Here is a 27,700-nt window from a genome sequence, read left to right on the forward strand (position 1 = left end):
AAAGATAGGGAGCATTTGGCATAAGTATTAAAAGGAAGTAATTAAAAAAAGAAGTAATTAATAAAGGAAGGTAGTAAATTAATAAAGGAAGGAAGGAAGAAGGAAGCAATTATTAGGCAGGATATTATAGGCGTTCCGATTGCTTATTTAACTATATATTAGTAAATAGGTCCTTTACTATTATAAGGCTCTAAGTCGCTTGCGTAAGAACCTGCGTTTGTATGCCTACTAATGGTATTACGATAGATTTGGCGTTCCATAGTTCCTATCATAACCAAAGATATTGTGATATTCAGCGATCGTTACTAACTAACACAATCAATCAGTATAATATTTGGCGATTATTCCTCGTGATAGACGAGTAGGGAAGGTTAGACACAATCAATTTATCCTTTAGTCCGTAACATATAAGTCGTTTCGACTGAATTAGGCTAAATCACGTTCCTTATTAGCACGATCTTTTTAAATCGCCTCTTTTTGCTGGTCTTAGCTAATCTGTAAAGTGAACTTTAACTTTACTAATTAGTATTGGTATCATATCAAGGGGTACCCAATTGTACGTAGGGTTGCGCGCATGGTATTAAGTACCGTGAGGTCACCGGTTAAAGGTATAATTGTCGGAATCGCTGTCGCAAGGTGCCCAATTGGGCACAATTGGGCATATTGCGACGGATGTGCCGCGCACACCCGATGCGCATGATGTGGCCACTTTAGCCCCTTTTGCCCCTTTACCCCTAAGCCCGGTAGGGCACGCGGGCAGCCCGGCCCGACTGCGCCGATGCACGTGACAATAGCACACACACAAAAAGGCCATATCGTATAATTACCCTCTTTTGCTTCCTTTCTTTCCTTTTAGATAGTCAGTCATAATCAAAAAAGTAATCATACCTTTAACCGGTGACCTCACGGTACATAATACCACGCGCGCGACCCTACGTATAACTAGGTACCCCGAGTTTATATCAACACTGATCAGTGGTGATAACCACCACTCACAGGATAATTACATCCCGCAAAGAACGGTGCATCACAGATCAGCAAGATATTAATTTCGAAGAGGCAGTTAAGCTTTCTTAGCTATACTAACCAGAGGGAGAACGATTTATGACCTCTCCTTCCCCTTATCTATCATAAGGAAAAATAAGATACGCTAAATATTACAATATTTAAAGATACCCTCAGCATCTAGGAAGAACGATTTATAACCTCTTCCTATTCTTTCTTTCTTTTACCACTATAGTAAAAGCCCTTTCGAATCTTATACTCCTTGCAAGAGTGAATCCTACACTCCTTGCAATATATCCCCCCCCCCCCTTCTTTAAACCCTCATCTCAACACCATAGCCTCATCATCATCAACATCACAACAACCATAAGAGCTACCTAAGAGGATACAACGGTTTGCCTCACTCTTTAACGATAATTAGACTAACGCTATAGAGCCTATCGACCCTAATAATACTACGAATATACAGCTATACAACCGTATCGCGTTCCTTATAGATACCTATAAGGAAAACACCCACCTGGATAATAATCTCTGGGAATAATTCCGCGAGGATTATAGCGAGTGGAATGAAGCCCTATTCCGCCGTATTAACGCTCAGGTTTTACGGCAATTCCGCTCAATATTACGGGAACGCGGCGTATATATTGGAGTATCGGGTTCCCTAACAATACCAACCCTACTTAAATGCCTTTAACAACAATAGAATCCACAATAGCCTTAAGAGGAAGTAACCCGGTAACTTGCTCGCAGTGTATTCCTATCCCGGCTCAACCCTACTAGGGAAACCTCACTACCCATCAGTAATACCGAGCAAGAGATACAAAGGCTCCAAAATACGCCCTCACACACACGCACAAGGCCCTCATTATCATCATCACGAGCCCCTATAATAGTTATGCGAATACCCTCACCAAGGCTCGCATTACGACTCTCATAAGCCCCATTAACGCCAAGGGAATTCGCAACACCAATAGTATAATCACAGTCACAATAACCTATTGTCCCCCCCTCTATATCGAAGAAGCATTATGCCCCTATGCCTGCCCCTATTAAAGAAGAAGAAGATAGGGGCCAGTCCTAACAACCAAAAAGGAAGACGCCTATTTATAATAGGCCGCTATTCGAAACAGGGGAAAGCTCCCATTATCAATAACATGCAATGGCTGATGATTATAGCCTATAAGACCGACCCGATCAATTATATCAGCCTAAGGATTATACCCCTAGCCGAGGCAGCTATCTTAATGCCCCTCGAGGTCATAGCATCCCAATAGAGGTCGAGTCATAGGCCCTAATAATATGCTTCCTTCTATAGAGGATCCCGATGATAATACCCACCAAACCAACACCGCCGCCCGTAATACCAGATATTAGGCCTAAACGCCTCATCCGATAATGCCAAAAATAGGCACGGCACCTAGCCCTTCCCGTTAATATCGGCCTACCTAGGCCGATGAACGGACCGTCTTAACGGGAGGATCGGTAAACCTAGACCGACCCAGGTTATAGGATGACCCAGCCAGAGCTCCCGCCAGCCTACCGTAAGGCTACCGATAAGCCGTTCCGGAATACCCTCCAGAATAATAATACCACCAAGAAGATTATACCCAAAGAGCCTACGTAGAGGCCGGGTTTAATAACATATCGAAGAAGATATCTGACCTCTTATATAGCTATCGTATAGAGGATAGATATAGCGGCAAAATGGATGACTTTATTATACCAAAAGTCATCTCTTTCAAGAGCAAATGCCGCCTACTAGGATTACCCAATAATATATTAGCTAGAGCCTTCCAAATCATACTCATCGGCGATACTAAGACCTTTTACTTTAATAATATTAAACGTATTTGCAATACCCTTACTTTTAACGATATGGTCCGTAAAGTTAAGAGCTATTTCGAAAATAAGAGCATAGAGCAATTCTATTTATACCATTAGAATAGAATAATACTCTAATTAACTATCGCGAAACATCCCAATAAATCAAAGCTAGAATGCCTCAATATCCTATTAGAAGAACTTCAATGCCTATATCGTGGTCTTTTTCCCCCTTTTATAGCTAATATAGAGCTTCATCGGTAAGTGCTCAACGCTATAAGGGATACCCCTGAGTGTAGCCAGGCCTTGTATCGTTATGCCCCTACATTCGAAGGCCTCGCCGCTAACCTACAGCAATCCCTTTCTATCTATAAGACTACCTATATGACTTAATAGCATCATTTCCTTCAATAGCAGCCCTAATAACATCAAGATATTAAAGATATTAATGGTAATATGGCATTATTTATAGATCGTAAATATAGTCAATCTCACAACTGGTATTAACGCCCCTAACAATACGGACCCCCTCAATAGCAACAACAGAATCGCGCCTTTCCAGCCAGGCCCCGTTAAAGACATTGCTTTATTTATAATAAATCAGGATATTAGTCATCCAACCATACTGACAAAGAGCAATAAGAATTAAAAGCATAATGGCTAAAAAACCGTTCCAACCGTACCGCCCCTAATGACAAGAAATTCCGCATTTTCCTATAGGAATATAAAGGGCCCGCGTAAGGCCTTAAAGATGCCGATTTTGATAATATCGTTGAAGATATTAAAGTTATAATAGTAGGGAATATATAATAGGATGCAGAGAATACTATCACACCACAAATTATAGCCACTCAGTACTTCCTAGCCCCTACGCAAACAGAACCGTCACCTTCTTTATCTATTAAAACGTTATAAGCCCTGCAGGATAAATCATACCGATATGCCTTCCTGCAAATTGACCCCTTCCGAATGCCCTTACCACTACTAGACTATAATTCTGCCTTTCTAGAAGAAGAACGCTATAGTGACTACACCTTCTGCGGAATCCTACCGGATACTAGCGCCTCCGGCCTATCCACAGCAGGCATAGGTTAAGCAAAAGCCCTAATAAGATTAATAAAATCTTTAACGATTGAGTCAACAGATATACAGTATACTATTAATTTCGGAGCAGGTTCTGCCACATCTTCTAGTATATTAAATATCCCGACGATATTCGGTAATATCCCCTTCCACGTTCTTAACAGCGGTATCCCCTTTCTCTATTCTATTACGGATATAGATAGGATAGGCGTAAAGCTAGATAATATTGATAACTTGCTTATTAAAGGGGATATTAAGGTTCTAATTATCAGGAAATAGGGACATCTATAGTAGACTCTCAATGCCACAGATACTGCAGCCTTCTATCTATCGTTATAGGAGATCCATCAACTACATCGTCGATTCGGGCACCCTTCCATTAATAGGCTTACCAAATTGCTTCAACGGGCTAATTATAATAATATTAACCGCAACATTATCGAAAGTATCACCTATATATGCCATCAATGCCAGATAAACGCAAAGGCACTTAGCCGATTCAAATTCATATTAAAGGATAACCGCCAATTTAACTATAAGATAATCGTAGATATCCTTTATATTGATAATCGGCCGGTATTACACATTATGGATGCCGCGATAAGCTTCCAGGCAGCCAGATTCCTTAATCCATAAAGATAGAAGGCCCGAGACGTTTAGAATGCCCTTAAAGAATACTAGATTAATACTTACCTTAGCCCACCGGATTAGATAGTCTATAATGCCGGTCTAAATTTCGCTTCTATTAAATTCCATCATAATGCCCGGCTTCTATCTATCAATATAGATGAAATTCCTATAGAAGCCCACCACAGTATTAGTAAAGTCGAGAGATACCACGCCCTATTACGCAGAGCCTATACCATCGTCAATAAAGAAGTAGGCGACCTATTAACAAGGGAACAGAAACTATAGCTAGCTATTAAAGCCGTCAACGATTCTGCTAGGCCTAACGGCCTAATACCCACATTACTAGTCTTTAGAGCGTATCCCCGACTTATAGATAACTCACCTCCTAGCTTACTAGTATCACAACGCGCCTTAATATTACGAAAGGCCACTGATGAAGCTAGGAAATGCCTTACTAAGCGACAAGTTCATAATGCCCTCACCCAACGGAACGGCCCGGACATATAGCCTATCCACCGACTACCCCTATAGTCCGACGTATAGGTATAGAGAGAAAAGGGTGGATAGTACGGGCCGTACCGGCTAATCAGCCTTAATGGTGAGACCTGTATCGTGCAAATGCCACATGGCCCCATTAAGTTCCGGTCAACGGTCGTTAAGCTATATAACCACGACCTTAACAGCGATCCCGCTGCTGACGATCCTGAAGATATCGTCTATACCGAAGGCCCGGCCCGCCCCGGCAGGCTAGAAGTCAGGATACCGGCTGCAGCCGCACCTCCAGCCGCAATAATACCTGCAGCCGAGACATTATCGCCAACCCCTAATAGACTACCTACAGTCGCGACATATCTATCGCCAGCTACTGGCCCTGATCAAGTCGGGCCAGTATCACCATCACTACCGCCAGCACGCGTAATATCCAATATCATAATCAATAAGGACCAAAAAGAGGCTCTCATTAATACTATCGCTTCTAATACCATCATTAATGCCTCTTTCCTAACCGCGAAAGAGCAAGCCGACCTATAGCTTATTAGTTAATTACATTGGGAAGGGAAGATAATAACCCCAGGAGCCCCCTTCGAATAGTCTGACCGTATAGAGGTAGAAGCATTATAAGCCCGCGATATATTCCGATTTATTACCTTTAATATCGGTAAACATAGAGCCTAACGCCTCTTTAACTCACGTATAGTACGAGAGATTAAAGGCAAAGGCACAGATATACCGTACGAGAAGTCTAGGCTTATGATACAAAGTCATAATGATAACGAGAAGCAATTGATATTAACTCAGTCCCCCATAATCCAACAGGCTAATCAACAGTTACTTATATCATTAGCCCTATTACTATAACGCTCTCACAGCTTATTTCTCTGGATACGTAATATCATATAGGCTTATATGCAGTTATTAATTACCCTCAATCGGTCGATTATCGCTAAACTACCCAAGCAAATAGCCCACTAATACCCTAATAATACGATTATAGAAGTAGTAAAGCCACTATACGGAATAGCTAAGGTAGGCACCTACTAGTAGGCGATATACTTCCGGCACTATCGCGAGAAATTAGGCATAACTATATCAACCTACGACCCCTATTTATTAATATCTACCGGTAATGACGATACTAACCGTACTAATGCTCCTAACCATGCTAGCGATACTACCACATGCTTCGGTATCGTGGGTATACAGACTAATAATACCCTCGGCCTGAGTAATAATGCCTTCTTCCAATAGGAAGAATTAGCGCTCACTAAGGCAGGCTTTAACGCTAAGCCTAAGACGAAGCTATCGCTAACCGTGCCCTTAATATTTAACGGATGTGCATTAACGGCCACTACCGACGGCATAATGACGTTATGCCAGAAAGGTTAAAGCCAAAAGATCGCCACCATCGACAAGAATGCGCCCACGGCCTAGCATAATTATATCGAACAATACGCTCGCGGTGCTTATGTGGCTACGGTCTGCCAGCCCGAGGCGTCTTTTGACCTATCTATCGCAGCACAACACCAGCAACCTGACCCTAACGATATCGCGAGGTTAAACAAGCGCCTTCAATAGCAATACGATAACCAGGATCGTAGCTTACAGTATATCAATCTGGCCCTTACTATAGCTAAACTCTTTGTATTTGTTGACGGATCCTTTGCCAATAATAAAGATTTAAGCTCCCAGATTGGTTATATGATTGTGCTAGGGAACGAGGCAGATACAGCGGATAATGCCTTCAACCTGATAGGTAATATCATTACTTATAGCTCTATAAAGAGTAAGCGTATAACACGCAGCGCACTCGCTTCGGAGCTATATAGTATGGTATAAGGGGTCGATATCGCATATGCGATAGACACGACCCTCAATATGATTACCAGCAGGTTGGGACTACTAAGGATTCCTACGGTGGTATACACAGATTCTTTTTCGTTGTACGAATGCCTTATTAAGCTAGGCACCACGAAAGAGAAGAGGCTCATAATAGATATTATGGCCTTACGATAGTCATATGAGCGCTGGGAAATCTATAAAATTCGCTAGATCAACGGGAATGATAACCTTGCTGATGTAATGACTAAGGGAATGCTAAATAAAGCCCTTAAGACCTTCGTCGACCAAAATAGGGCTATTATACATATGGAAGGGTGGGTAAAAAGGCCGGTCAATATCTGACTGCATTTGGAAGGTATTGGTGATATCATATATGGCAAGTGGGTAGATTTCCTTGTGTTCAATGCTGCATTTACTGTTTTTACTGCGTTTACTGTTCCCCCTTTGTTTTGGCTGCGATATTTAATATACCGGCTGTACGGTATGAGCCTATATAAGCCGGCCGCGCGGCGCGATAGCGTTATCGGCGGCACAACCTGCCGAGACCGCGCCGCACTTTTCTTTCTATATGTGCGCCTTACATCCTAGCGATTCCGATGTTTGCTTCTATAAAAAGAGAAGCTGCCAGTATCGGAATCGCTATCGCAAGGTGCCCAATTAGGCACAATTGGGCACATTGCGACGGATATGCCGCGCACACCCGATGCGCACGATGTGGCCACTTTGGCCCCTTTTGCCCCTTTACCCCTAAGCCCGGTAGGGCACGCGGGCAGCCCGGCCCGACTGCGCCGATACACATGATAACGGCACACGCACAAAAAGGCCACATCGTGTAATTACCCTCTTTTGCTTCCTTTCTTTCCTTTTAGATAGTCAGTCATAATCAAAGAAGTAATCATACCTTTAACCGGTGACCTCACGGTACATGATACCACGCGCGCGACCCTACGTATAACTGGGTACCCCGAGTTTATATCAACAATAATTACTTCTTTAATTATGACTATGACTAACTAAGAGGAAAGAAAGGAAGTAAAAGAGTAATTATACGATGTGGCCTTTTTGTGCGTGCCGTAGTCACGTGCATCGGCGCGGTCGGGCCGGGCTGCCCGCGTGCCCTACCGGGCTCAGGGGCATAGGGGCAAAAGGGGCAAAAGTGGCCACATCGTGCGCAACGGGTGTGCGCGGCACATCCGTCGCAATGTGCCCAATTGGGCACCTTGCGACAGCGATTCCGACAATAAAGGCAATTAGCGACTTTTTCATATAAGTATTAGTCAACCTCTCTATTAGGTATACTAAAAACCACATTAGTAAATAGTAGTTGCTTATTAATAGACTTAACCTTTATAGAGAGCTTATCTATACGGGTTATATACGCTTTTAATATTTCACCTTTCTTTTAATAGAAATCGAAAACTTCCCTTCGAATTATTACCTCAATATAAGGATCCAGATCTTTAAATTTCTTAATAAAATTCGTTACTAAATCGGACTATTTTCGTTTATTATAGTCTAAGTTTTTATACCAAACAAGGGCCTTTCCTCTTAGGCTAGTAATAAAAATATTCTTTACAATAATATCGTAGTAAGCAGTCATATGGCCGCCTACTATAGCAGATATTGCTAAATAATTATCGATATAATCCTATAGTGGTTTATCCTTAGGATGTCTAGCGAATGAAGTTATACCTATTCCTATAGCCATAGGGAAAGGGGAAGGTATTATATTCTATATAATTACCGGTTATTTTATTAATTCGGATTCGTTTATTAAGTCGGATTCTTTTATTAATTCGGCTTATACCAATTCGGATTCTTTTACTAATTCTCTATTAAGTTCTATTTTCAGAAGAACTAAATAAGGATATTAATAAGTAGGAGAAGAGGAACTAAAAGAAGATAGATCTAATAGTAAACAAGTTTAATATTCCTAATTATCTCTTAGTTTAATAAATAATAGTCCTAAAAACTATAAGAGAGGGGTTAAAATAATGCTTTAATCTATATCTTAGTCGTAAGATATAGATATTCAGACAATAGGAGGGAGGGCGGGATAAAAATCTAAATAAAAATCTAAATAGTCGATTATCAATTAACGAAAGTTTAGTATTACTATATTTAAAAGGTTTAAAAGTTTCTACTATTAAAGACGGTTTTACAAGTTTTAAATTTAGTTAATAAGGGAAGAAAAGAGGAGAAAAAAGGGAGAGAAAAAGAGAAAAATAAAAAGTTAGACTTTAAAAAAAAAAAAAGGTTAGACTTTAAAGGGTTCAAATTATAAGTTAATTTCTTTAAAGACTAATAATTCTTCGATTATTCCACTAATTAATCATAAAAATCGTTAATAAGTTCTATAGACTATTCTACTAAATCAAACTAGACTAATTAGACTCTATTGGGCTCTACTAGACTAAAGAAAAAGAAAGAAAGGGAAGAAAAGTCCCCCCTATTAGAAAAAAGGGTTCTCTCTTACGTCCTAACTAGATCGTTAGTATAAACTTCCTTCTTTTTTTCTTATTCGCTTTCCTTCCTTCCTACTTTTAAGCAATAGCCTCGTATTATTATACTATCTAAATGGTATATTTTTATCTATAATTTTGCCACTTGCCCTAACAAAATTGCCCTATCCTCAATCTAGCTTAGTTTAAATATACCTTAGTTTGTGACTTAAACTATAGGTTTCTATTGTAATTAGCAATTTTAGTAGCTCCTAACTTTAAGTCAATTTAGGTTTATATCTGCCTTTATCGCTAGTAGTTCTATTATTTATCTTAAATTGTAGTCTCGTAAGGATAAAGTTGTATTAAATCGCATTTTCTTAATTCAACTGTAGCTAAATTCTTCTAACCGCAGCCAAGCATTATAAGATCTTAATTTAATTGCAGCCGAATTCTTCTAACTGTAGCTAGGCATCGCAAGAGTGACTATAGCTACCAAATTCGATATAGACCCTTACATATAGCTATTAGTCTAATTATTCAATTTAACCGCAATTGAATTATTCTAACCGCAGCTAGGAACTTTATAGGCCTTCACGTGCAGCTATAGACCTGACCTAACCGTAGCTAGGATTTTTCTGACCGCAGCTAGGAACTCTACAGGTCTTCACGCGCAGCTATAGACCTGACCTAACCGCAGCTAGGATTTTGTGATTATGATTATAATTATTCGGTCGTTTGTAGTACTCGATCTTAAAAAAAAAGGGTTTATAACGTTTTTATGCTAGTGTGGATGTCCTAACGGAAAGTAAAAATTCGTAGATCGGATGCTTGAACCGGGTATATGAGACCTATTAAAAAAAAACCTTAAGAAGAAGAAGAAGAAGAAGATAAAGATATATGCGATAATATAATAATGGATTAATTCGTCCTAGGTCCCAGTCTCATCACTATAAATTCTTTCCACTGACCATGGGGCCAAAATGTGTTGTGTAGGAGGGTTGATTTTCGAGCCAATCTAATTTAAAACCCCCCCACTATTTATCCCTTCAACAGACTGCACAGGTCAAGTCAAGTACGGCATCGTGCCACAGTCAGGTGGCTTCTGCGCTGCGCACGTTGGCGAGCGGAAATGCCAGCCTGCTAATTTTTTTTTTGGCCGGTGGCTGCTTCTGCTTCTGCTCTTCTTCCCCTAACATTGACGCGAGCACAAGGCCCTCGGCGCCGACTAAGCTACTTCGCAGCTCCAATTTGAATCAGCCGTGTCCGGGCCCTGCAAACGCTGGCGCAGAGACGGCACAGAGACATCATGCCTTGAACCCACAGGTACAGGGTAAGCCCAGATACGCCACGTCCCCCAACGCGGAACGCGGGTTAGCAGCAGACATCATCCATCATCCATCATCCACCCATCCACACTGGGCCACTGGCCGCAGCTCCCCCAGCCTCACCGGGCAACTCCAACCCATACCGCAACAACACATTAGGAAAAGAAAAAGAAACGAAAAAAAAAAAAAAAAAACCAAAAAAAAACCAAAAAAAAAACCCGCCATGCCTCCCAAACGCATGACGGCCAACCCGGCGCGGCCTCTGCGCCACCGCGCCGGCAAACCCGGCGGCCGCGAGTCGTCGTCCGACTCTGACGAAAGCAGCGACCAGGACGAGCAGCAGCCGCCGCAGCCGCCGGTGCCGCCGCCGCCAAAGGCCGCCAGCGCAGCCAGGATCGCAGGCGGCGCGCGGCACGAGCCCCAGGGGCAGGCGGAGCGCAGACGAGCAGCCGCAGCCGCAGCAGCAGCAGCAGCAGCAGCGGAAGCAGCGGAAGCGGAGCGCCTCGCCGCCTCGCAGGGCTTCGTGACGGAGGAAGAAGACGCCAACGACTCTGGAGGCAGCCAAGACGACGACGAAGACGATAATGATGATGACGAAGCCGACGGAGAAGAAGAAGAAGAAGAAGAAGAAGAAGAAGAGGAAGAAGCACCCAGGAGACTGATGCTGCGCCCCAAGTTTGTCCCCAAAAGCCAGCGCGGGCCAGCCAACGCCCCGACCCCCCGGGACGAAGAGCAAGCCCGCCTCGCCGCCCGGCAGGCCGAGCAGGCGGCCCGCAAACAGGCCACCGACGCCCTGGTGGAGGAGCAGATCCGCAAGGACGTGGCGGCGCGCGCCGCCGGCAAGAAGCACTGGGACGACGACGAGAACCCCGCGTCGGACGTGGACACGACGGACGGCGCGGACCCGGCGGCCGAGGAGGCGGCGTGGAAGGTGCGCGAGCTGCGGCGCCTGCGGCGCGCCCGCGCGGCCGTCGAGCAGCGCGAGCGGGAGCTGGCCGAGCTGGAGCGCCGGCGCAACCTGACCGACGAGCAGCGCCGGGCCGAGGACGCGGCCCACCTCGCCCGGCAGCGGGGCGAGCGCGACGCCCGCGGCAGGATGGCCTACATGCAAAAGTACCACCACGGGGGGGCCTTCTTCCGCGACGAGGCCGAGGCGGCGGGCCTGCGGCAGCGGGACATCATGGGGACGCGCATCGCCGACGACGCGCGCAACCGCGAGGCCCTGCCGGCGTACCTGCAGCGCAGGGACATGGCGCGGCTGGGCAGGAAGGGGGCCACCAAGTACAGGGACATGAGGTCCGAGGACACGGGGCGCTGGGGCGGGTTCGACGACGACGACGACAACGACGACGAGAGGCGGCGCCGCGACGCGGGGGGCCGGGGGGCCAACGCCCTGCCGCTGGGGGGAGGGGGGCGCGGCGGCGGGAGCAAAGGCGGCGGCGAGGGCACACGCAGGAACACGTCGAGGTCGAGGTCGAGGTCGAGGTCGAGGTCGAGGTCGAGGTCGAGGTCCCCGCGGCGAGGGGCCCGCGACGATGGCTGCAGGAGCCGCAGGCGGAGCTCGTCCCGCGATGGGCTTCGCTACGCAGAAAAGAGGCGGCGAGTCGACGACAGGTGATGCTGCCAATGCCAACAAGGGGCTTGCGCCGACCGGTTCACACCGTTGCAGAACATCAAATTATATACCATTGCAAAAAGAAAAAAAGAAAGAAACAGAAACAGAAACAATTCACTGCCGTGATTTCCCATCCATGAAACCAAAACCAACACAACTCGCGCGCGCGCTGCCCTTTCAAATCCTGACAATTTCGACTCTTGCCCGGTCGAATACTCTATGGCTCGTCATTTCGCTCCCGCCCCCCACAGGCGGCGCATGAAGCGTCATGCGAGCAAACGTCCCTGCGCCCTTGCGCTTGGACAGCGGCCCCGGGTTGATGGCCAGCACGCTTTCCACGACCTGCCAGACGAAGGGGGGAAGGGGGGGGATATGGTTAGTGACAGGTCGTCTAGATGGGTAAGAGGGTCACCGTCACCGTGCGACAAAGCAAAAAGGAGGGGAAAAAAAAAAAAAAAAAAAAAAACACAGAACTTGCCTTTGCAAACGGCGGCAAGGAGCTCGGCACGACCATGACGTCGGGCCGCACGTTGACCATCTCCCCCAGCCGCAGGTAGCTCGGGTCCAGGACCGCGCCGGTCGCCAGGCCGCTCTGCGTCCCCGTCCTGGGCAGCCTGGCCCGGTCCGTGGGCGGGAACAGCGGGAAATAGTGCCGCTGCTCGACCAGGTAGCGGCACAGCCGGCCCATCAAGTCGCCCGGCGGGCAGGCCCTGGAGCACTCCTCGTTGCGCAGCTCGTGCAGGACGTCCTGGGACGAGACGCCCACCACCACCTCGTTCATGGACAGCGTCATGGGGTTGGAGACGATGCGGGCCGCCTTGGCGAGCCCCAGCTCCTTGCGCGCAATCGCGTCCTGCGGCCACGAGACGTGCCTGGCGAGCACGTCGCGCACAGAGGGGACCAGGACGACCGTCAGGTGCGGGTTGGCGGCGCACGCCCGGTTCAGCGCCGGCGCCACGAGGTGCCTGAACACGGCCGACATGGTGGCCGTGTCCGGGTCCAGGGCGGCCTCGTCCTCCGGCGGCAGGTCAAAGTCGCCCGCCGCGACGAGGGGGTGGTCGATGTCGAGGAACGGCCCGGCGAGGACGAGCGCGTCGGCCAGCGCGTCGGCGGCCTGGGAGCACAGCGCGTGCAGCGGCTCGTAGTCGAGGTTGTCGTCGGCCGTGTACGGCCCGGCCGCGTAGAGTATGGTCAGCGGTGCGGGCGCGGGCGCGGGCGCGGCAGCATCCGAGTCCGTCGTCGCCGCCGCTGCTCCTCCGCCGGGGGGGACGCCGCTCATCCTGGCGCGGTGTGCCTCCAGCGCGGACGGCGTCGAGGCCGCGCTGGGCAGCAGCGGAACGTCGAGCACCTGCTCAACCACAAACTCGCCCCCGGTGGCGTTGGTGCCTCGCAGGGCAACCACCTGGCCGGGGAAGAAGCTCCACGACGGCACCTTGTGCATCTTGAGCGGCACGCGCAGCCCCATGCCGGTCCGCCGCGACGTCTCCAGCACCAGCGCCGCGGCGTTGAGCTTGCCCTCCATGGCGTCCGAGGCGATCCTGCCCACGGCCACGACCTCGGTGGTCCCCTGGCTCGCGGCGCTCCCAAACGCCGAGTCTTCCAGCCCGTGGTAGTCCTGCACCAGGGCCGCGAACTCGTCTATGCGGTCGTCGAGCACCTCGCTCGCCTCGGAGAGCTTGACCGCCAGCGGCTTGTAGGCCATCTTCTTCTGGTCCGACGCCGCCGTCAGCTTGATCCGGGGCTCGGGGAAAGGCGCGAGAGGGGCCTCGCACGGCGGCAGCTGGGCGTTTAGGATTTCGACAACGTCGCCGGCGTTGGCACGCTCAGCAAACGACGTGGCCCTGGTCCGTCCGTCCGTCCGTCAGTCCGTCCGTCCGTCCGTCAGTCAATCCAAGCTTGAACAGCAGCAACGCAGCCAGGGGAGGTGGGCCCGCGACACAGGTATCACGAGGCCAAGCAGACCCAAAAAAAAAAAAAAAAATACATACGGCAGCCCGTTGAACGCGCTCAACTGCTCCTTCATGCCCGCCGGCGAGCTATTCATCTTCAACGAGTCCATCTTCTTCTTCAAGCCGCTCCCACCGCCGCCGGCGGCCACCCCCCTGCTCCGCTTCCCACCCGCCGCCGGCGTGCTGGGCACCAGGCCATCCAGCATGCCGTACACGTCGCCCCCCGACACGGCCTTGGGCGCGGCAGCCACCTTGCGCTCGCTCCTGACCTGCGTCGTCGACCTGTGGCTCTTCTCCAGGTCGTCCTGGATGCTCTGCTTCAGGCTCCGCACGTTGGCCAGCGACAGGGCCGCCTGCGCGTCCAGGTCCATCCTGATGCAGTACGCGTCCCATTTGAAGAAGAGGTCGTCGACGGACAAGCCGTGGAGGCGGAGGATGGACTGGATTTCGTAGAGCAGGTCCGGCTCCAGAGGGTGGTGGGGGGAGAAGCGAGCTTGTATGTCGACGACTGCCATCCTGAAGGGGGTTTTTTGGCTTTTCGTTTCTTTTCGTTTCGTTTCTTTCCTTTTCTTTTCGTATCTTTTCTTTCCTTTTCTTTTTGTTTCTTTTCTTTCCTTTTCTTTCCGTTTCTTTTCGTTTCTTTTATATTTTTTCCCCCACCGCCTCTGCCCTAGGAGTAGCAATAGGCGTCGGCACAGGCGTCGGCGCTCGGGGTTTGCGAAGCCATGAATTTGGGCAACTCTAATGGGGGCGTGAATGGTGGGTGGGGTTGAAGGGTGCTGGAAAGAACGCGACGACGGCCAGACGAGTTTTAGACGTGTTTTTGTGGAGAAGCTCCCGTGGGGCACGCGTAAAGTGCTCCGTACCTGACCTCTCCCATGGCACGTGCAGCCAGCCGCTGTGATGGGGGAGTCTACAGGAACATAGGTACCCAAGGTAGCTACGATCAAGTGACACCGCCGTGCCATCACTCTGTTCAAGACGACCAGAAAAACATCAAGGATAAGCAAGCATATTCATCTCTAGACCTACTGCGCCAATGTGCCCCCCAGTAGCGAAGCAAAACGCCTGTTCCCTTTCGCAGCCCCTTTCCAACAGCCAGCAAACTTGGCAACACCATCACCCTCACCCTCACCATCAATCGGCCACGTCTGCATCCTCTGGCCATTTTTCAGCCGCTTGCTCCTGCTCCATTGCCAAACAGCCCAATGCGGCGCTCGATTCCGTATCCCGTTCCAAACCATCTTGCTCCCTATGAACAAGCGTCACCGTCGAAAGCACGTTGCGCACGTTGCGCACGTTGCGCTGTAGCCACCGTAGCCTCCTGGCCACGCATCATCTCAACGTATCCATGCCCCTGCCTTTATCCAGTTCCCGTTGCGCCCAGACGTCGGTGCGGTAGAGCTGCAGTGACTGACTCCCCGACCTCCGACCCCTGGCCACGCCTCGCCTCGCCTCGCCTCGCCTCAGCTTATATCCATGCCGCCGCCGTTGTCCAGATCCCACTGGGCCCACACGTTGGCAGACGCGTGGTAGTCAAACAGATTCCCATCCTTGGGCGGAGAGCTCGGCATGACGGCGTCGGTGCTCAGCAGGCTCCCAAAGTCAATCAGGCCTCCGGCGCCCGCGTCCAGGGCTGGCAGGCTGTCCAGGTCCAGGTCATTCTCGCCGAACCCGTGACCATCGGAAAACATCTGGCTGATCGTCAGACTGATGGGGGTGTCCAAGACGTCGAATCCGCCCGAGTGGTTGCGCGGGCTGCGCCTTCGCCCCGAGCTTCCTGCAGCTCCGAACGGGACCTGGGGGGTTCGGGTGGGGGTTTGCTGGGCGAGAGCCAGCTGGTTCGGGGACGAGATGGATCGCATCGAGCGGATGGATCGGGAGATGCTCCTAGTGATGGGCCGGTGGCTCGGTGTGGGTCGCGTCGGAGTCTTGAAGGGCTCCTTGGATGCCGTCGTGTTGGGGTTGGTGCCCGGGTTGGGCGGCGGGGTCGACGGCCGAGCTGCTGCTGCTGCTGCTGCTGCTGCTGCTGCTGCAGGTGCCGGGCTCTTCAAAAGGGCATCCAGGTCTTCCGCGGCGCCGCTGACTTGATCGGTCGCCGACGCTGCGGCCACGTTCTCCTTCCCCGTGGGGGACCCCTTCGGCCGGGAGTCGTCGGGAGTCTGCACAACATTAACATCTAGTTCCCCCAATGTCTTGAGCACACCATCCTTTCGGGGCGACGGGAACAATAGCCGCTTGGTGTTTCCGACGGCTGCGTCAAAGTCCACGTCAATGGGGCTGTTGGCTGTACCCGTTCCTCCGCTGGCCCTGGAGTGCGTGGATCCAGGGTTCGACTGCCTGTCCAGCCCGTCGAGCGCCCCCGATGCTTCGCCGCCATTGCCGACGTCCTGTCCCGCCCCTTGATCACCGGGACCCTCGGTGCCTGGCTGCTTTGGTGACGAGGGCTCCACGGGACCCAACGCGTCCGTTGGGAGATAGGCTTCCGACGTGGGATTCATGGCCGCATCCCCCCCCTTGCCGCGCGACCTCTTGGCCCGGGACGTGCTCCTTCCCGACCCGCGTTTTCTGCGTTCTTGGCCCAGGCGAGAAAGATCCTTGTCCCACCTGTCCTGGGGACGGTGGCTTTTGCACTTGGTCAGCCATATCCCACAGGGGTTGCACAGGAGAAGCTCCTGCCATTTAGTCCTGTCCTCGTCAAGGCTTAGACTCTTCTTGATCAGACGATGCAGAGTCGGCTTGTTGTCCGAGTCTCGCCGCAGGATTTCAATGGCGGTGACTCTGCCGGGCTCGACCGAGTATTCGCAGTACTCGGGAACACCCTCGTTATCCTGCACCCAAATCTTGCGCCATGTTGGCGTCTCAATCGCCCCGCAGTTGCTGCAGTACGGGGGCATTTCGCCGTTCGACACGGCTTCTTCCAAGCGTTGCTTGATGGCGTGCTTCTTGACAAAGTTCTTGTTTGATCTAGGAGGCGGAGAGGAGGGGGGGGCCGCGGCATCGCTTCTGGCCGCGAAGCTAGGAGGAGCCCTCTTAGCCGGAGCGGCAGTGGCCATGACGGGATCGCTGGCGGGTATCGGCAAGCTCAAGGGACCAGTTGAGGCAGCTCGCCTCAAGGCTGTTGCGACCGAGGGTGCAGGGCGGCGTCCAGGCTCAGCAGCCGCGGATTGGGAAAGACAAGATGGTCCGGCAGGTTCGCTCGCTGGGATGGCGGGAAAAACCAGCGGCCCAGCAGATTGAGACCTGTTCAGCTGACGGGGTGTTTTGGAGGAGGGGATGACGTGTGGAGGAGCCTCGGCAGCTTTTGGATGCTCCTTCGGAGCATCGTGTACCTGTGTTGGCTCGACTGCTGGCTTTGGCAGCCCGAGGGGGCTGGGAGCTGCCATCATCGCCCCTCCGATCTCGTCCATCCCTGACTCGGCTGTCAGCACGGGGCTCGCGGGTTTTTCGACAGCATCGGTGGTTGGAGGAGGAGTGGGAGCCATGCCTGGTGGGGAATCAGGCTTCGTCTTCTTTCCCGCTGCCAGCCGAACAGGCGCCCGCTTCAATGGTGGCAGGGACTGACTTTCACAAGGCGATGCAGCTGCCGGCGTCGAGTTGAGCTGAGGCGCGCTGTTACCGCCGACGTGGGCTGGATCCCGGCCGCTTGGCCCATCCTGCAGCCGAAACACTTGGATTGGTGGTATGGCGCCGGCGTTTCGCGCCTCGGCGGGATTTCGGGCCACGACTCGTTTCCCGACCATTGGCGCAGGCTCGTCGCCAAACAGGTCGTCGAGGTCGTCCGTCGCCAGGCCGACGTCGCAACGGAGCTCAGTGGGCGGCATAGGGGGCAGGACTGGGCTCGACGGAGGGGGGCTCGATCGCAAAAAAGGAGTAGCTCGTTGCACAGGCGGTGAAGACCCGATATCTGCCGGGCTGTCTTCAGAAAACGCAGGTGTAGGGGCGATGGAATCGGGTGATCGACCATCTTCTTCTTGGCTTGGGGATAACGGCCGCCCAGGCTCTGCATATGACGAGTTGTTGGTTGAGAGAGGCTGCCGGCTCAAGGCAGACTCCCGCCTCAGCTTGTTGGCAGAAGCCAAGCATTTTCCTGGTCCACCACCGCGGAGAGGGCCATCTGGAACCGGGGTGGGAGCTCGGGGCATTTCCTGCAAGTGACTGTTACCCCCCGAAGCGCCGTCGTTGTTGGCCAGAACCGGGCGAAAGCTGCGCAGGGAGCCCGAGGTGCTTGCAGCCACCCTCAGCGACTCGGGCTCGTTGGCAAAGGGATTCGGGGAAGCTTTGCCAATCACTGTGGTTTTAACCCTTTTTTTGGCGGGCCCTTCCTCTCCCTCTGTGCCGTCTTCGTAACCGGAATTGTTGCCCTCCATTAGTTTCTTTCGCGGTCTGCCGCGGGGCCGACCAGTCGGGGGTTTCCTCCTCGAAGCTGAGTTGGACGCGCGGCTGGAGGGCCTGGATGAAGGAGCGGCGACGTCGGCCCGCGACTCGGCCGAGTCAGCTGGCATGGGCGCTATCCTCTGCACGTCTTGGTTGGGCATCATCTGCTGAGACGCCGGACCAAAAGAATCACGTCTTCTGGCCAAGTCGCTCTGTGACAGAGCTGGTGAAGCAACGCGTGAAGGGTTGCTCATCTGCAGCTGAGATTGGCCGATCTGAGGGTTTGATTGCAGGAAGGAACTCCATTCAGATGACCCGGTGGGAGTCATGGCCGTCTCCACGGGCCGGCTCTGCTGCTGGTGCTGATGATGCTGCTGATGCTGCTGATGCTGCTGATGCTGCTGATGCTGCTGATGCTGCTGATGCTGCTGATGCTGCTGATGCTGTGGTCCATCTGTACTGTCGCGTCGCAGGTGGCTGTTGGGCCTCGTTGCCGCAGACAGTCGCAATCTCACTTCGAGAGTCTCGCGGTTTCCACTGCCAAAAACCCCAAAGAGATTCTGGGTCACTCTTCCCGTCACCATCTTGGGCTGCTGGGTGACGGAGTCATTTCGCATCGCGTCAAGTATCCACGAGAGCATGCCCTGTCCGACCAACGGCGTGTCGGGTTCTGAAAAGTCGACGGCGTAGACGTTGTAGTCGACCTCTTGACCGGCAAGCTCAGGGCTGCACTCCATGACGGTGTGGATGCAGGAGCGCAAGTCAATGACTCCAACCAAGTTCGTCTCGTCGATAGGTACCGTCTGGATATGGAGGGTTTGCGACGACCTCGCGAGGCAATTGATTTTCCCCTCCTTGTCGAAGGTGTAGTGAACCTTGACTGCGGGCACGCGTTGGTTAGTTTTGACCTGCACAAGAACACGGACAGCGGGGGGCAACATCGACATACGACCCATTGGTCTCAAATGGAGACCCGGTTCATCGCCGTCAACCTGAGGAGGCACGTGTTGCCTTTGATGCCTCGGTTGACGCGAATGTTGCTGATACTGAGCCTGCTGGCCGTTCCGAGAGCCATTGCCCATGGGGGCGATGGGTAGTGGCGACGCCATGGCAAGGCTGTCTCTGGAGAGTTATGCGCGTAGCCGCGAAGGAGGATGGGGATATACACGCAATACAAAGCTTGGGAGGATGTGCTGAAGTGTTAAAAAAAAAGAGAATAGGAAGGGGAGGGATTGGCAGGGTCAATAGGAGTGAAAAATTCCCAGGGCCTGAAGTCGGAGTGAAGAAGGCGCTGGGATGTCTGGTTGTTGGACGGGTTGAAGGTTGAAGCAACTACCAGATAGGGGAGACGGAGGCAGGTGTCATGTCATGGTCGTGAGTCGTGAGTGGTGACCCGACGCGTGCTGGAAGCCTGGGGCTGGTTGCCGCACGCACCAGACGGTTTGCCGGTCGCTGGTCGCTGGTCGCTGGTCGCTGGTCGCTGGTATTGACGCGTCTGGTGGTACGTGTTGGTGGATACACCGCTGTAATTCAAAGCTTGTCGCAGCCACAACGCGGCAAGCTGCGACAAGCTGCGGCAAGCGAGCAACGACTGACTCAGCGTCACTCAATCGAGAAGATGTTGAATGCGCGGCCCAAAAGGAAAAAATCAGAGGCCGAGCTGACTGCTGGCAGAAATGCCGACGAACAAAGGCGAGGGCACGCAAGGAGTTGAAGGAAGACGCACGGTGAGCTGGAGCGCCGAACAAATAAACAAAAGGTGAACTCTGTGCCAGATGGCAGAGGCGCCGACAGCTGGCGGTGCCGGCTGGCGGTGCCGGCTGGCGAGGGACTGGCACGAGGTCTCAACTGGCCGCCAAGATCCAGTGACCCACTGCAGATGCAGGGACGGCAGCTGCTGGGCCAATGAAGCCGGCTGCTTGCTTGCAAGAGATTGAAGTCTGGGAAGCCCCCTGTTCAAAGTGCAAAGAGGTCACCGCGACGCGTCGCAGTCGCACAGCAAAAGTCGTGGAGTCGAGTGGAGTCGAGTAGTGGGGCCACGTTGAGCAGCGCCGGCTGGGGACCCACTTCCGGCGATAGGGGGGGGGGGGGGGCGTTTCTCGTCCGGACCACGGCTCCGGGCAGAAACCAGCGCAACGGCGCAGCTGGCGATGGCTCGACTCGAGTAGCGCAGCGCAATGCAACGCAATAGAAATCGTACGTGTATTGTGTAATGTCTGTCTCGGCCTCGGCCTCGGCCTCGGTCTCACCCCTGTCGTGCTGGCGCCTGCCTACCTGTCGATGTCGTGTCGGCCTGGACGTTTTGCGCCAGCTCGTTCTGAGCCGGGTGGCCCTTCCTCTTTATACTTGACCCGTCCGAACCCCCCCTCCCCCAAGTCGACAAAGCCATCCATCATGTGCTCGACTCGGACTCATCCATCTTGTCCGTCCACCAGACACCAGACTTGTTTCCTTTTCTTTGATGGCATCTGCTGGTTCCCCCCCACCTCCACGAGGCCATCCACCCATCCATCCATCCATTGTCGACGGCAGCCCCCACCCCCACCATCCTTTGCTGAAGCTCGAACAGCACAGCTTGTGGCGCGGCGTTTTCAAGTCGCCACCACCACCACCAGACTGAACCCTTCAATGTTCTCTCTTCAGCGCGCACACTGAGCTCACACCCGCTGAAGTTATTCCGCCGCGTAAGCCTTGCCCACGTAGCGCCTGGCATGTTGTTTCCGGCCCCCGAGCCCCCAACCGCGCATTGCGCGCCACCCAGCACGTCAACGACCACACATCGCCAGCCAACTTTTAGACGCTTTCGCTTTCCGTGCCATCTAGTCAGCAGCGCTTTTTCGCTGCAATCCCTTGTTTTTTGCACACGCAGTCAGCGAGCTCCTGGCTCGATGCGGGGGGTTTTTTTTTTTTTTTTATTTTTTCTCTTTCTTTCTATTTTCTCGTCATGCCACTCCTATATTTACGGCTAGCCTCGGTCGTTCCCCTTTTGCGCGTCTGCTCTGCTCTGCCCCTGTCCCCCCCCTCACAACCGGCTGTTTGCTAAAGAGTCCTCCTCCTCGTCCAACCACCGCACCTTGCCCTGGCCGTCCACCGTAGTCTTGCGGCTGATCATCTCGTTGACAACGTCCGCGATGCCCTGGCGTCCCCTGCGCGATGCAACGATTGCATCCACAAGCTCGCGGGGCGTGTACCTGCGGTCGCTGCCGCTCACGACGCCCTTGACCTCCTTTTCCGTGGGCACGCCCAGCCGCTCATGGGGATACTCCGAGTACGTGCGGTCCGTGAACAGCTCCAGGGGGGCGACGCCGCCGCCGTCGTCGTCGTCAAAGTCGAAAAAGGGCTGGGCGACGTTCTGGTCGGGCGGGATGGCCTCGAGCGACTCGGGCTGCCACCTGGGCTTCTCCTTGCGGACCAGGAGGGCCGTCACGCCCTCGGTGAAGTCGTGGTGCCGCATAAAGCGGCTGGCGATCCGGTGCTCCCTTCGGAAGGTTTCGGCAATGTCCCACCGGCCGCCGACGCGCATCTGCTCCAGCGTCACATGCACAGAGGTGGGCGATCGCTTGTGCAGCGTGGCGAGCTGCCGCCGGGCCCACTCCTCCGTCTCCCCCCTCTCCTCGCCGAGGGCGGCGACAATGCCGGCGACGCTGTCCCTGCCAAAGCACCTGTCGATGGCCTGCCGCACCGCGCCGCTCGGCTGCATCGGCTGGTCGAAAGGCAGGCCGGTCGAGAACTCCTCCAGCGTGTCGCTGATGATGGCCAGCCTCTTGGCGAGGCCGTCGTCGTCGCGGAACCGCAGCTCGGCCAGGCGGGCCTCGAGGTCGGGCAGGCTCGCCGAGTGGAGGTAGTGGGTGGCGATGCCCGAGTAGAAGACGTTGGGCCCGGTGAGGCGCTCGCTCGTCAGGGCGAGGTAGGTGCCCACGGCCCCGTTCAGGCGAGGCAGGAAGAAGGACGCCCCCACGTCCGGGAAGAAGCCAATCGTGGTCTCGGGCATGGCAAACACGGTCCTCTCGGTGGCGACCCGGAACGGCGCGTGGACGCTCAGCCCGACGCCGCCGCCCATGGTGATGCCGTCCATGAAGGCGATGAACGGCTTGGCGTACGTGGCAATGTAGTGGTCGAGCTTGTACTCGAGGCCGAAGTAGTCGGCCGACTTTTTCCACCCGTCGCCCGCCTCCTGGTTGTACTGGGCCAGCGCGGCCACGTCGCCGCCGGCACAGAGCGCCTTGTCGCCGGCGCCCTTGACCACCACCATGTTGGCCATGTCGGACTTTTCCCACTCGACGAGACGGGGCACAATCTTGCGGATCATGGAGCCGTTGAGCGAGTTGAGCTTCTTGGGTCGGTTGAGCATGACGGTGCGCAGGCCGTACTTGCTCTCGAAGACGACGTCGTTGGCCTCGTCGCCGGCAACTTCTCTAATGGCCGTGGCCTCGTTGGAGAGCTGCGGAGGAGAAGAAGAAGAAGAAGAAGAAGAAGAAGAAGAAGAAAAACAAACTTCCGTTAGCAATGCTTGTGCCATGCCAGGGACCCGGGGGACAAACGGCCGTCGTCGTTGAACGAAACAAGGAGGAGCCTGGGACGTAGACGTACGGGTCGAGCTGCTGCAAAGGGGCTCGGTGCTCTGACGTGCTGTGCCATGACGAGGTTGCTTCGCAAGCTGCGGCTCGCGGCATTGGCAGCGGAGGCGCGCCCGAGATTCAGCGCTCTGAAAGGCATTTATCTTGGGCGGAGGGCTTGTGGTGAGTTGGCCGCGCTGGGTGCTGCCAGACGAGAGGGCGGCGTTTTTTCGCGCCTGACCAAGAAGTTCAATCAATCTCGGGGACATTGCGGCTTTGCCGCTGATTGCCGGCTGCTGCTGCCAGCTGCTGCTGCCAGCTACATACAGTATGCACGTTATGCACGTTATGCACAGTCTGGTGGGTCTGGTCAGCTGGTCTGGTAGGCTTGGGAGCCCGCTATAAACTGCGGCGGCACCTGGTGCCATCCCCGCTCCACCATTTGCCAGTCATCCCAGCCAATCAGGTCCGCGCTGCCGCTGAAGCCCACCGCCTTGCAACTTTGGAACTTTTCCCCAGCCCAAAGGGTCACAGCCTCGCGATCGCGCGCAACAACCAGCAACCTCCAACCTCCCCATAGCCAAGACACCCAGCTTCAACATGGCGGACCCAAAGATCCAGTACTCTTCTCCCCCACCCCCATCTCTCGCGCCGTCTAGAATCCCCTCCTCCCGCCCCCAAATGTCTAACGCCGTCCCAGGGAACTCCTCAACAAGCCCCGCAACGAACTCACGTAGGCATCACCCCCCCCCGCGTCTGACCCTTCTTCGTGCTCTCCGACATGTCGGCTATCCTCGACGGCTTGACTAACTCTGCCCGCGGGGCCCACGTAGGGAGTACGAAATCGCCGAGCTGGAAGAGCACGAGTTCACCTCGGGTCCGCTGTCCATCCTCCAAACCGCCGTCAAGTCGCACACCCAAGTGCTCATCTCCATACGCAACAACCGCAAGCTGCTCGCGCGCGTCAAGGCCTTTGACCGCCACTGCAACATGGTCCTGGAGAACGTCAAGGAGATGTGGACGGAGACGCCGCGGCTGGCGGACGGCAAGAAGGGCCGGCCCGTGAACAAGGACCGCTTCATCAGCAAGATGTGAGATGCGCTTCTGCCCCGCGGCGCCGTGCCCGCGGTTGGCGCACGCAGCAGCCAGGGGGGAGGGGCGGGAGGGGAAGGGGCTCAAGGAGTGGTGTTTGCTGACTTGATGGTGTCTAGGTTTCTGCGAGGCGACAGCGTCATTCTCGTCCTGCTGAGCTGAGGGGGGGCGCGGAGGGAGGGGGGAATATTCGCATTGCGATTTACATGGCTGGCATGAAGACTTTTTTTTTTTTCCTTTTTTTTTTTTTTGATGAATGGTTCTTGGTGTTTGATTGTCCCGTTGGTGTGGATGACGTCTCCCGTTTCGGGATACCCTTCGAGCTGCGGATGGGCATGAACGATATAGGCGTTGAAAAGAGATTGGGTTTGGAGGGAAGCCCGTCTGGTGTTCAGAGTCATGTCTCCTGGATCTGTATTGACGGGACCTTTTCGCGCCGCCACTCTACAGGGAAAACCGTCCGGTCAGAGTTATGTGTCCTAGTTCTATATCAGGATAACCCTTTCTTGTGGCCATTTTGGGGGGGGGGGACCGTCCGGTAGAGCAATATCTCCTAGGTCTGCATCAAGGGAAACCCATCCCCACCGCCATTTTATAGGAAAAAAACCATCTAGTCGTCCCAAATACTATCTCCTGATCTGCACGAGGTAACCCCTTCCCCGCTGCCATTCTAAGGGAAAACACCCTGGTCCTCAGCAATATCCTAGGCCTGCATCAACAGGAACCCTTCCCGCCTTTATGGCGACACGTCCCCATTCCGACGACCGTGCTCATGACAACGTCCAACCCAACCCAACCCAACCCTCATCTGGACAGGTCCGTCTCTTCGTCTCCTACACTACCGCTTGAAGCAGGTTGCGCGCGGCATCAACGTCCGCCTGGGGAGTATGCAAGACGAGGCTTACCGCACGCCGTCCCGCAGTCCGGAAAAAAAGAAGGAAAAAAACAGAGGAACGGGGCAAAAGAGAGGGCTGGGGATAAAAGACAGCAGGCGTGATGGTATTCCGCCCGTCTCCGTTACTTGCCTCGTCGTTGCGATTGGCAGTCCCTCGATACTCTTCAACAAAAAAAAAAAAAATCGCTTCGATTCCAACAACATCCAATGCTGATCCCAACACCCCTCGTCAAGCTGCGAAAACAAGCACGCGAAGCGCAGTCATATCTTCTCCCAGCCGTCTTCGGCGTTCCCCTTCACGCCGGCCAGCCCCTCGAGGAAACAGGCCAGCCCAAAGGCTCCCGGATCAGGCACCTGCTCGAAGCCTCTGCCGCCGACGTACACGGTCCTCCCCAGGCTCGCCTGCATGCCCCTCGTCTCATCCGCCGCCTTCCTCGCCGCCTGCGCGGCCTTTTCGAGACGCCCCGTCTCCTCCAGCACGTCGACGAACGGGTACAGCGCATCCACGAGGGTGCGGTCGCCGGGCCGGGCCGGCGTGTACCGCGACAGGGCGTCGCACGACTGCCTGAGGGCCTTGGCCCAGGTTTCGGGGGAGGCTGTGCCGGGGGCGAGGGTGGCGAGCGCGTGGGCGAGCGCGTTGAGGAAGATGGCGTAGAGGGCGCCGGACGTGCCGTCCATGGCGGACTCGACGACGGGGATGATGGATGAGAGGTCCACGACGACGTCGCCCGTGAGCGGGCGTTGGCTGATGTGCTTCAGGACGGCTGCTCGCTCTGGATTAGCTCCCCCGGCGTCATGGGCGATGATTTCGCTCGTCTGCCCTGCCTTTGCCAACGGAGCGTTCGGGTAGAATGTAGCTGTCGGAAACCAATGGCTCACCTTCTGCGCCTCTCTTCAGCCCGATTCCGCAGTCGCCGTCTCCTACGACAGTGTCGTATCTGGTAATGTCTGGCTCGGCAGCAGCCACTCTCTCCAACGCCGTGGTCAACCTGGCCTGTGCGGCATCTTTATCCGTCGCCAGCCCGCTCGGCTTCGACTCCTCGTTTGCGCCGGGGTGCTCCGTCCTCGTGGCCGTGTTCTTGGCCTCCCACGTTTCCTTGCGAATGGGGGCCGACCAGCCCGTGACCTCTGCCGCGGCGTCGAGCAGCTCAACCATCCCGGGCCCGCCGATGTCCGTGTTCACCACGTTCAGCAAGGAGATGCTGAACCCCAGTCCGTTCAGGCTGGTCATGAAGGTGCCACAGATGACGCGGACGGGCCGTATGCCGTGCTTGGAACCGAGCTGGGAGACGACCTCGGTCGTGATGCCGCCCATCTCGAGGGCGGACACGCCGCCGAGGTTGTTGAGCAGCAGGACCACCTCGTTGGAGTTGACGTCGAGAAACGCGCGGTCGGCGTCGCTCGGATCCAGCAGCTGGGCGAGCATCTCCCCCACCAGCTGCGGCAAGTCGAGCCTGGCGCGTCCGGAGCCCGGCTCGTTGTGGATGCCCATGCCGATCTCGACCTCGCCGTCGGATTCCGAGTCCGCGCCGACGCTCCTGCCGGGAACATGGACGTGCTCTAGGCTCGCGCCCACGCTGACGAGGTTATCGCTCGCCAGCTGGGCAACCTTGGCAACCTCCTCCAGCGACCGGCCTTGGGCGGCCAAGGCGCCGGCAATCTTCAAGACGAGGACGGTCCCGGCGATCCCCCGCCGGCCAACCTTGCCGGCTTTGGCCTTGCCCACGCCGACATCGTCGCCGACGACGACCATGTCGACCTTGAGCCCAGCGGCTTTGGCCTTTTCGACAGCCACGCCGAAGTTGAGCACGTCGCCGGTGTAGTTCATGACCACGACCAAGACGCCCTCGGCGGCATCTACGCGCGAGGTGATTGCCACCCGGACCTGCTCGGCGGATGGGCTGGCAAAAATGGTGCCGGCCACGGCGGCAGAAAGCATGCCTGGTCCGACCATGCCGGCAAATGACGGTTCGTGGCCGGAGCCTCCGCCAGAGACGACGGATACTCGGGTGGGTGCATGACTGGGACGCCGGTAGATGATTTTGGAGGCGGAGTCCAGGGCCACGTTTGGGTTGGTGATTGTGAGGCTGTGGAGAGCCGAGTTGACCAGATGAGTTGGGTCATGGATGAAGTGCTTGGAAGACATGGCAGGTCGAGACGAGGGCAAAACGATGAAGGGATAGAGACGCTGTTGACAGAAACGCTGTTGGTACAGCGTGGCCGCAAGTCCTTTGCCAATGAACACGAGAGGGACCGGGTAAAGGGGCAGAAACAAGTGACGAAAGCGAAGCAGCAGCTTCGACAGTGACGGCTGGGAATGAGCAGAGGATAAAGCGGCAACGAGGGAACAGGGCCAAGGAAACCAAGCAGATGGTCACGAGGAAAGGCAGCGGCATTACATGGCAAAGCAAAACGGCGCTGCTCAAGTCCCGAGTCAGTCAAGCAAGCGAGGGGGGGGGTGGGGTTGCGGCAACGGTCCGCTTTCACGTCACGTCCAGCTGCACGGCAGACGGCGGGGTAAAACAGTCGAGTCGGCAAGGTAATTTGATGGCACGGCTTCTCAAT

At 54.1% G+C, this 27,700-nt stretch overlaps 6 protein-coding genes across 6 annotated transcripts; 2 read left to right on the forward strand and 4 right to left on the reverse strand.

Moving 5' to 3' along the window:
• Positions 1–10,874: 10,874 nt before the first annotated feature.
• UV8b_06927 (uncharacterized protein) lies at positions 10,875–12,269 on the forward strand (the record flags this gene model as incomplete). The annotated part of the gene is made up of 1 exon (XM_043144424.1): positions 10,875–12,269. One exon carries the CDS (start codon positions 10,875–10,877, stop codon positions 12,267–12,269), a length of 1,395 nt encoding a protein of 464 aa, XP_043000359.1.
• Positions 12,270–12,443: 174 nt separating this feature from the next.
• Positions 12,444–14,730, reverse strand: UV8b_06928 (uncharacterized protein; the record flags this gene model as incomplete). The annotated part of the gene is made up of 3 exons (XM_043144425.1): positions 12,444–12,608; positions 12,745–14,107; positions 14,255–14,730. The coding sequence occupies 3 exons, from the start codon at positions 14,728–14,730 to the stop codon at positions 12,444–12,446; spliced, it is 2,004 nt and encodes a 667-aa protein (XP_043000360.1).
• Positions 14,731–15,681: 951 nt separating this feature from the next.
• Positions 15,682–19,701, reverse strand: UV8b_06929 (uncharacterized protein; the record flags this gene model as incomplete). Its single annotated transcript, XM_043144426.1, has 2 exons — positions 15,682–19,472; positions 19,542–19,701. 2 exons carry the CDS (start codon positions 19,699–19,701, stop codon positions 15,682–15,684), a joined length of 3,951 nt encoding a protein of 1,316 aa, XP_043000361.1.
• A 1,913-nt stretch (positions 19,702–21,614) lies between these two features.
• UV8b_06930 (uncharacterized protein) lies at positions 21,615–23,308 on the reverse strand (the record flags this gene model as incomplete). The annotated part of the gene is made up of 2 exons (XM_043144427.1): positions 21,615–23,033; positions 23,183–23,308. The coding sequence occupies 2 exons, from the start codon at positions 23,306–23,308 to the stop codon at positions 21,615–21,617; spliced, it is 1,545 nt and encodes a 514-aa protein (XP_043000362.1).
• A 440-nt stretch (positions 23,309–23,748) lies between these two features.
• On the forward strand, positions 23,749–24,402 carry UV8b_06931 (uncharacterized protein; the record flags this gene model as incomplete). The annotated part of the gene is made up of 4 exons (XM_043144428.1): positions 23,749–23,768; positions 23,849–23,881; positions 23,982–24,239; positions 24,360–24,402. The coding sequence occupies 4 exons, from the start codon at positions 23,749–23,751 to the stop codon at positions 24,400–24,402; spliced, it is 354 nt and encodes a 117-aa protein (XP_043000363.1).
• A 994-nt stretch (positions 24,403–25,396) lies between these two features.
• UV8b_06932 (uncharacterized protein) lies at positions 25,397–27,281 on the reverse strand (the record flags this gene model as incomplete). Its single annotated transcript, XM_043144429.1, has 2 exons — positions 25,397–25,899; positions 26,015–27,281. The coding sequence occupies 2 exons, from the start codon at positions 27,279–27,281 to the stop codon at positions 25,397–25,399; spliced, it is 1,770 nt and encodes a 589-aa protein (XP_043000364.1).
• Positions 27,282–27,700: the final 419 nt, after the last annotated feature.

This window comes from Ustilaginoidea virens, chromosome 5 (assembly GCF_000687475.1).
Source record: "Ustilaginoidea virens chromosome 5, complete sequence".
NCBI lineage: Eukaryota > Fungi > Ascomycota > Sordariomycetes > Hypocreales > Clavicipitaceae > Ustilaginoidea > Ustilaginoidea virens.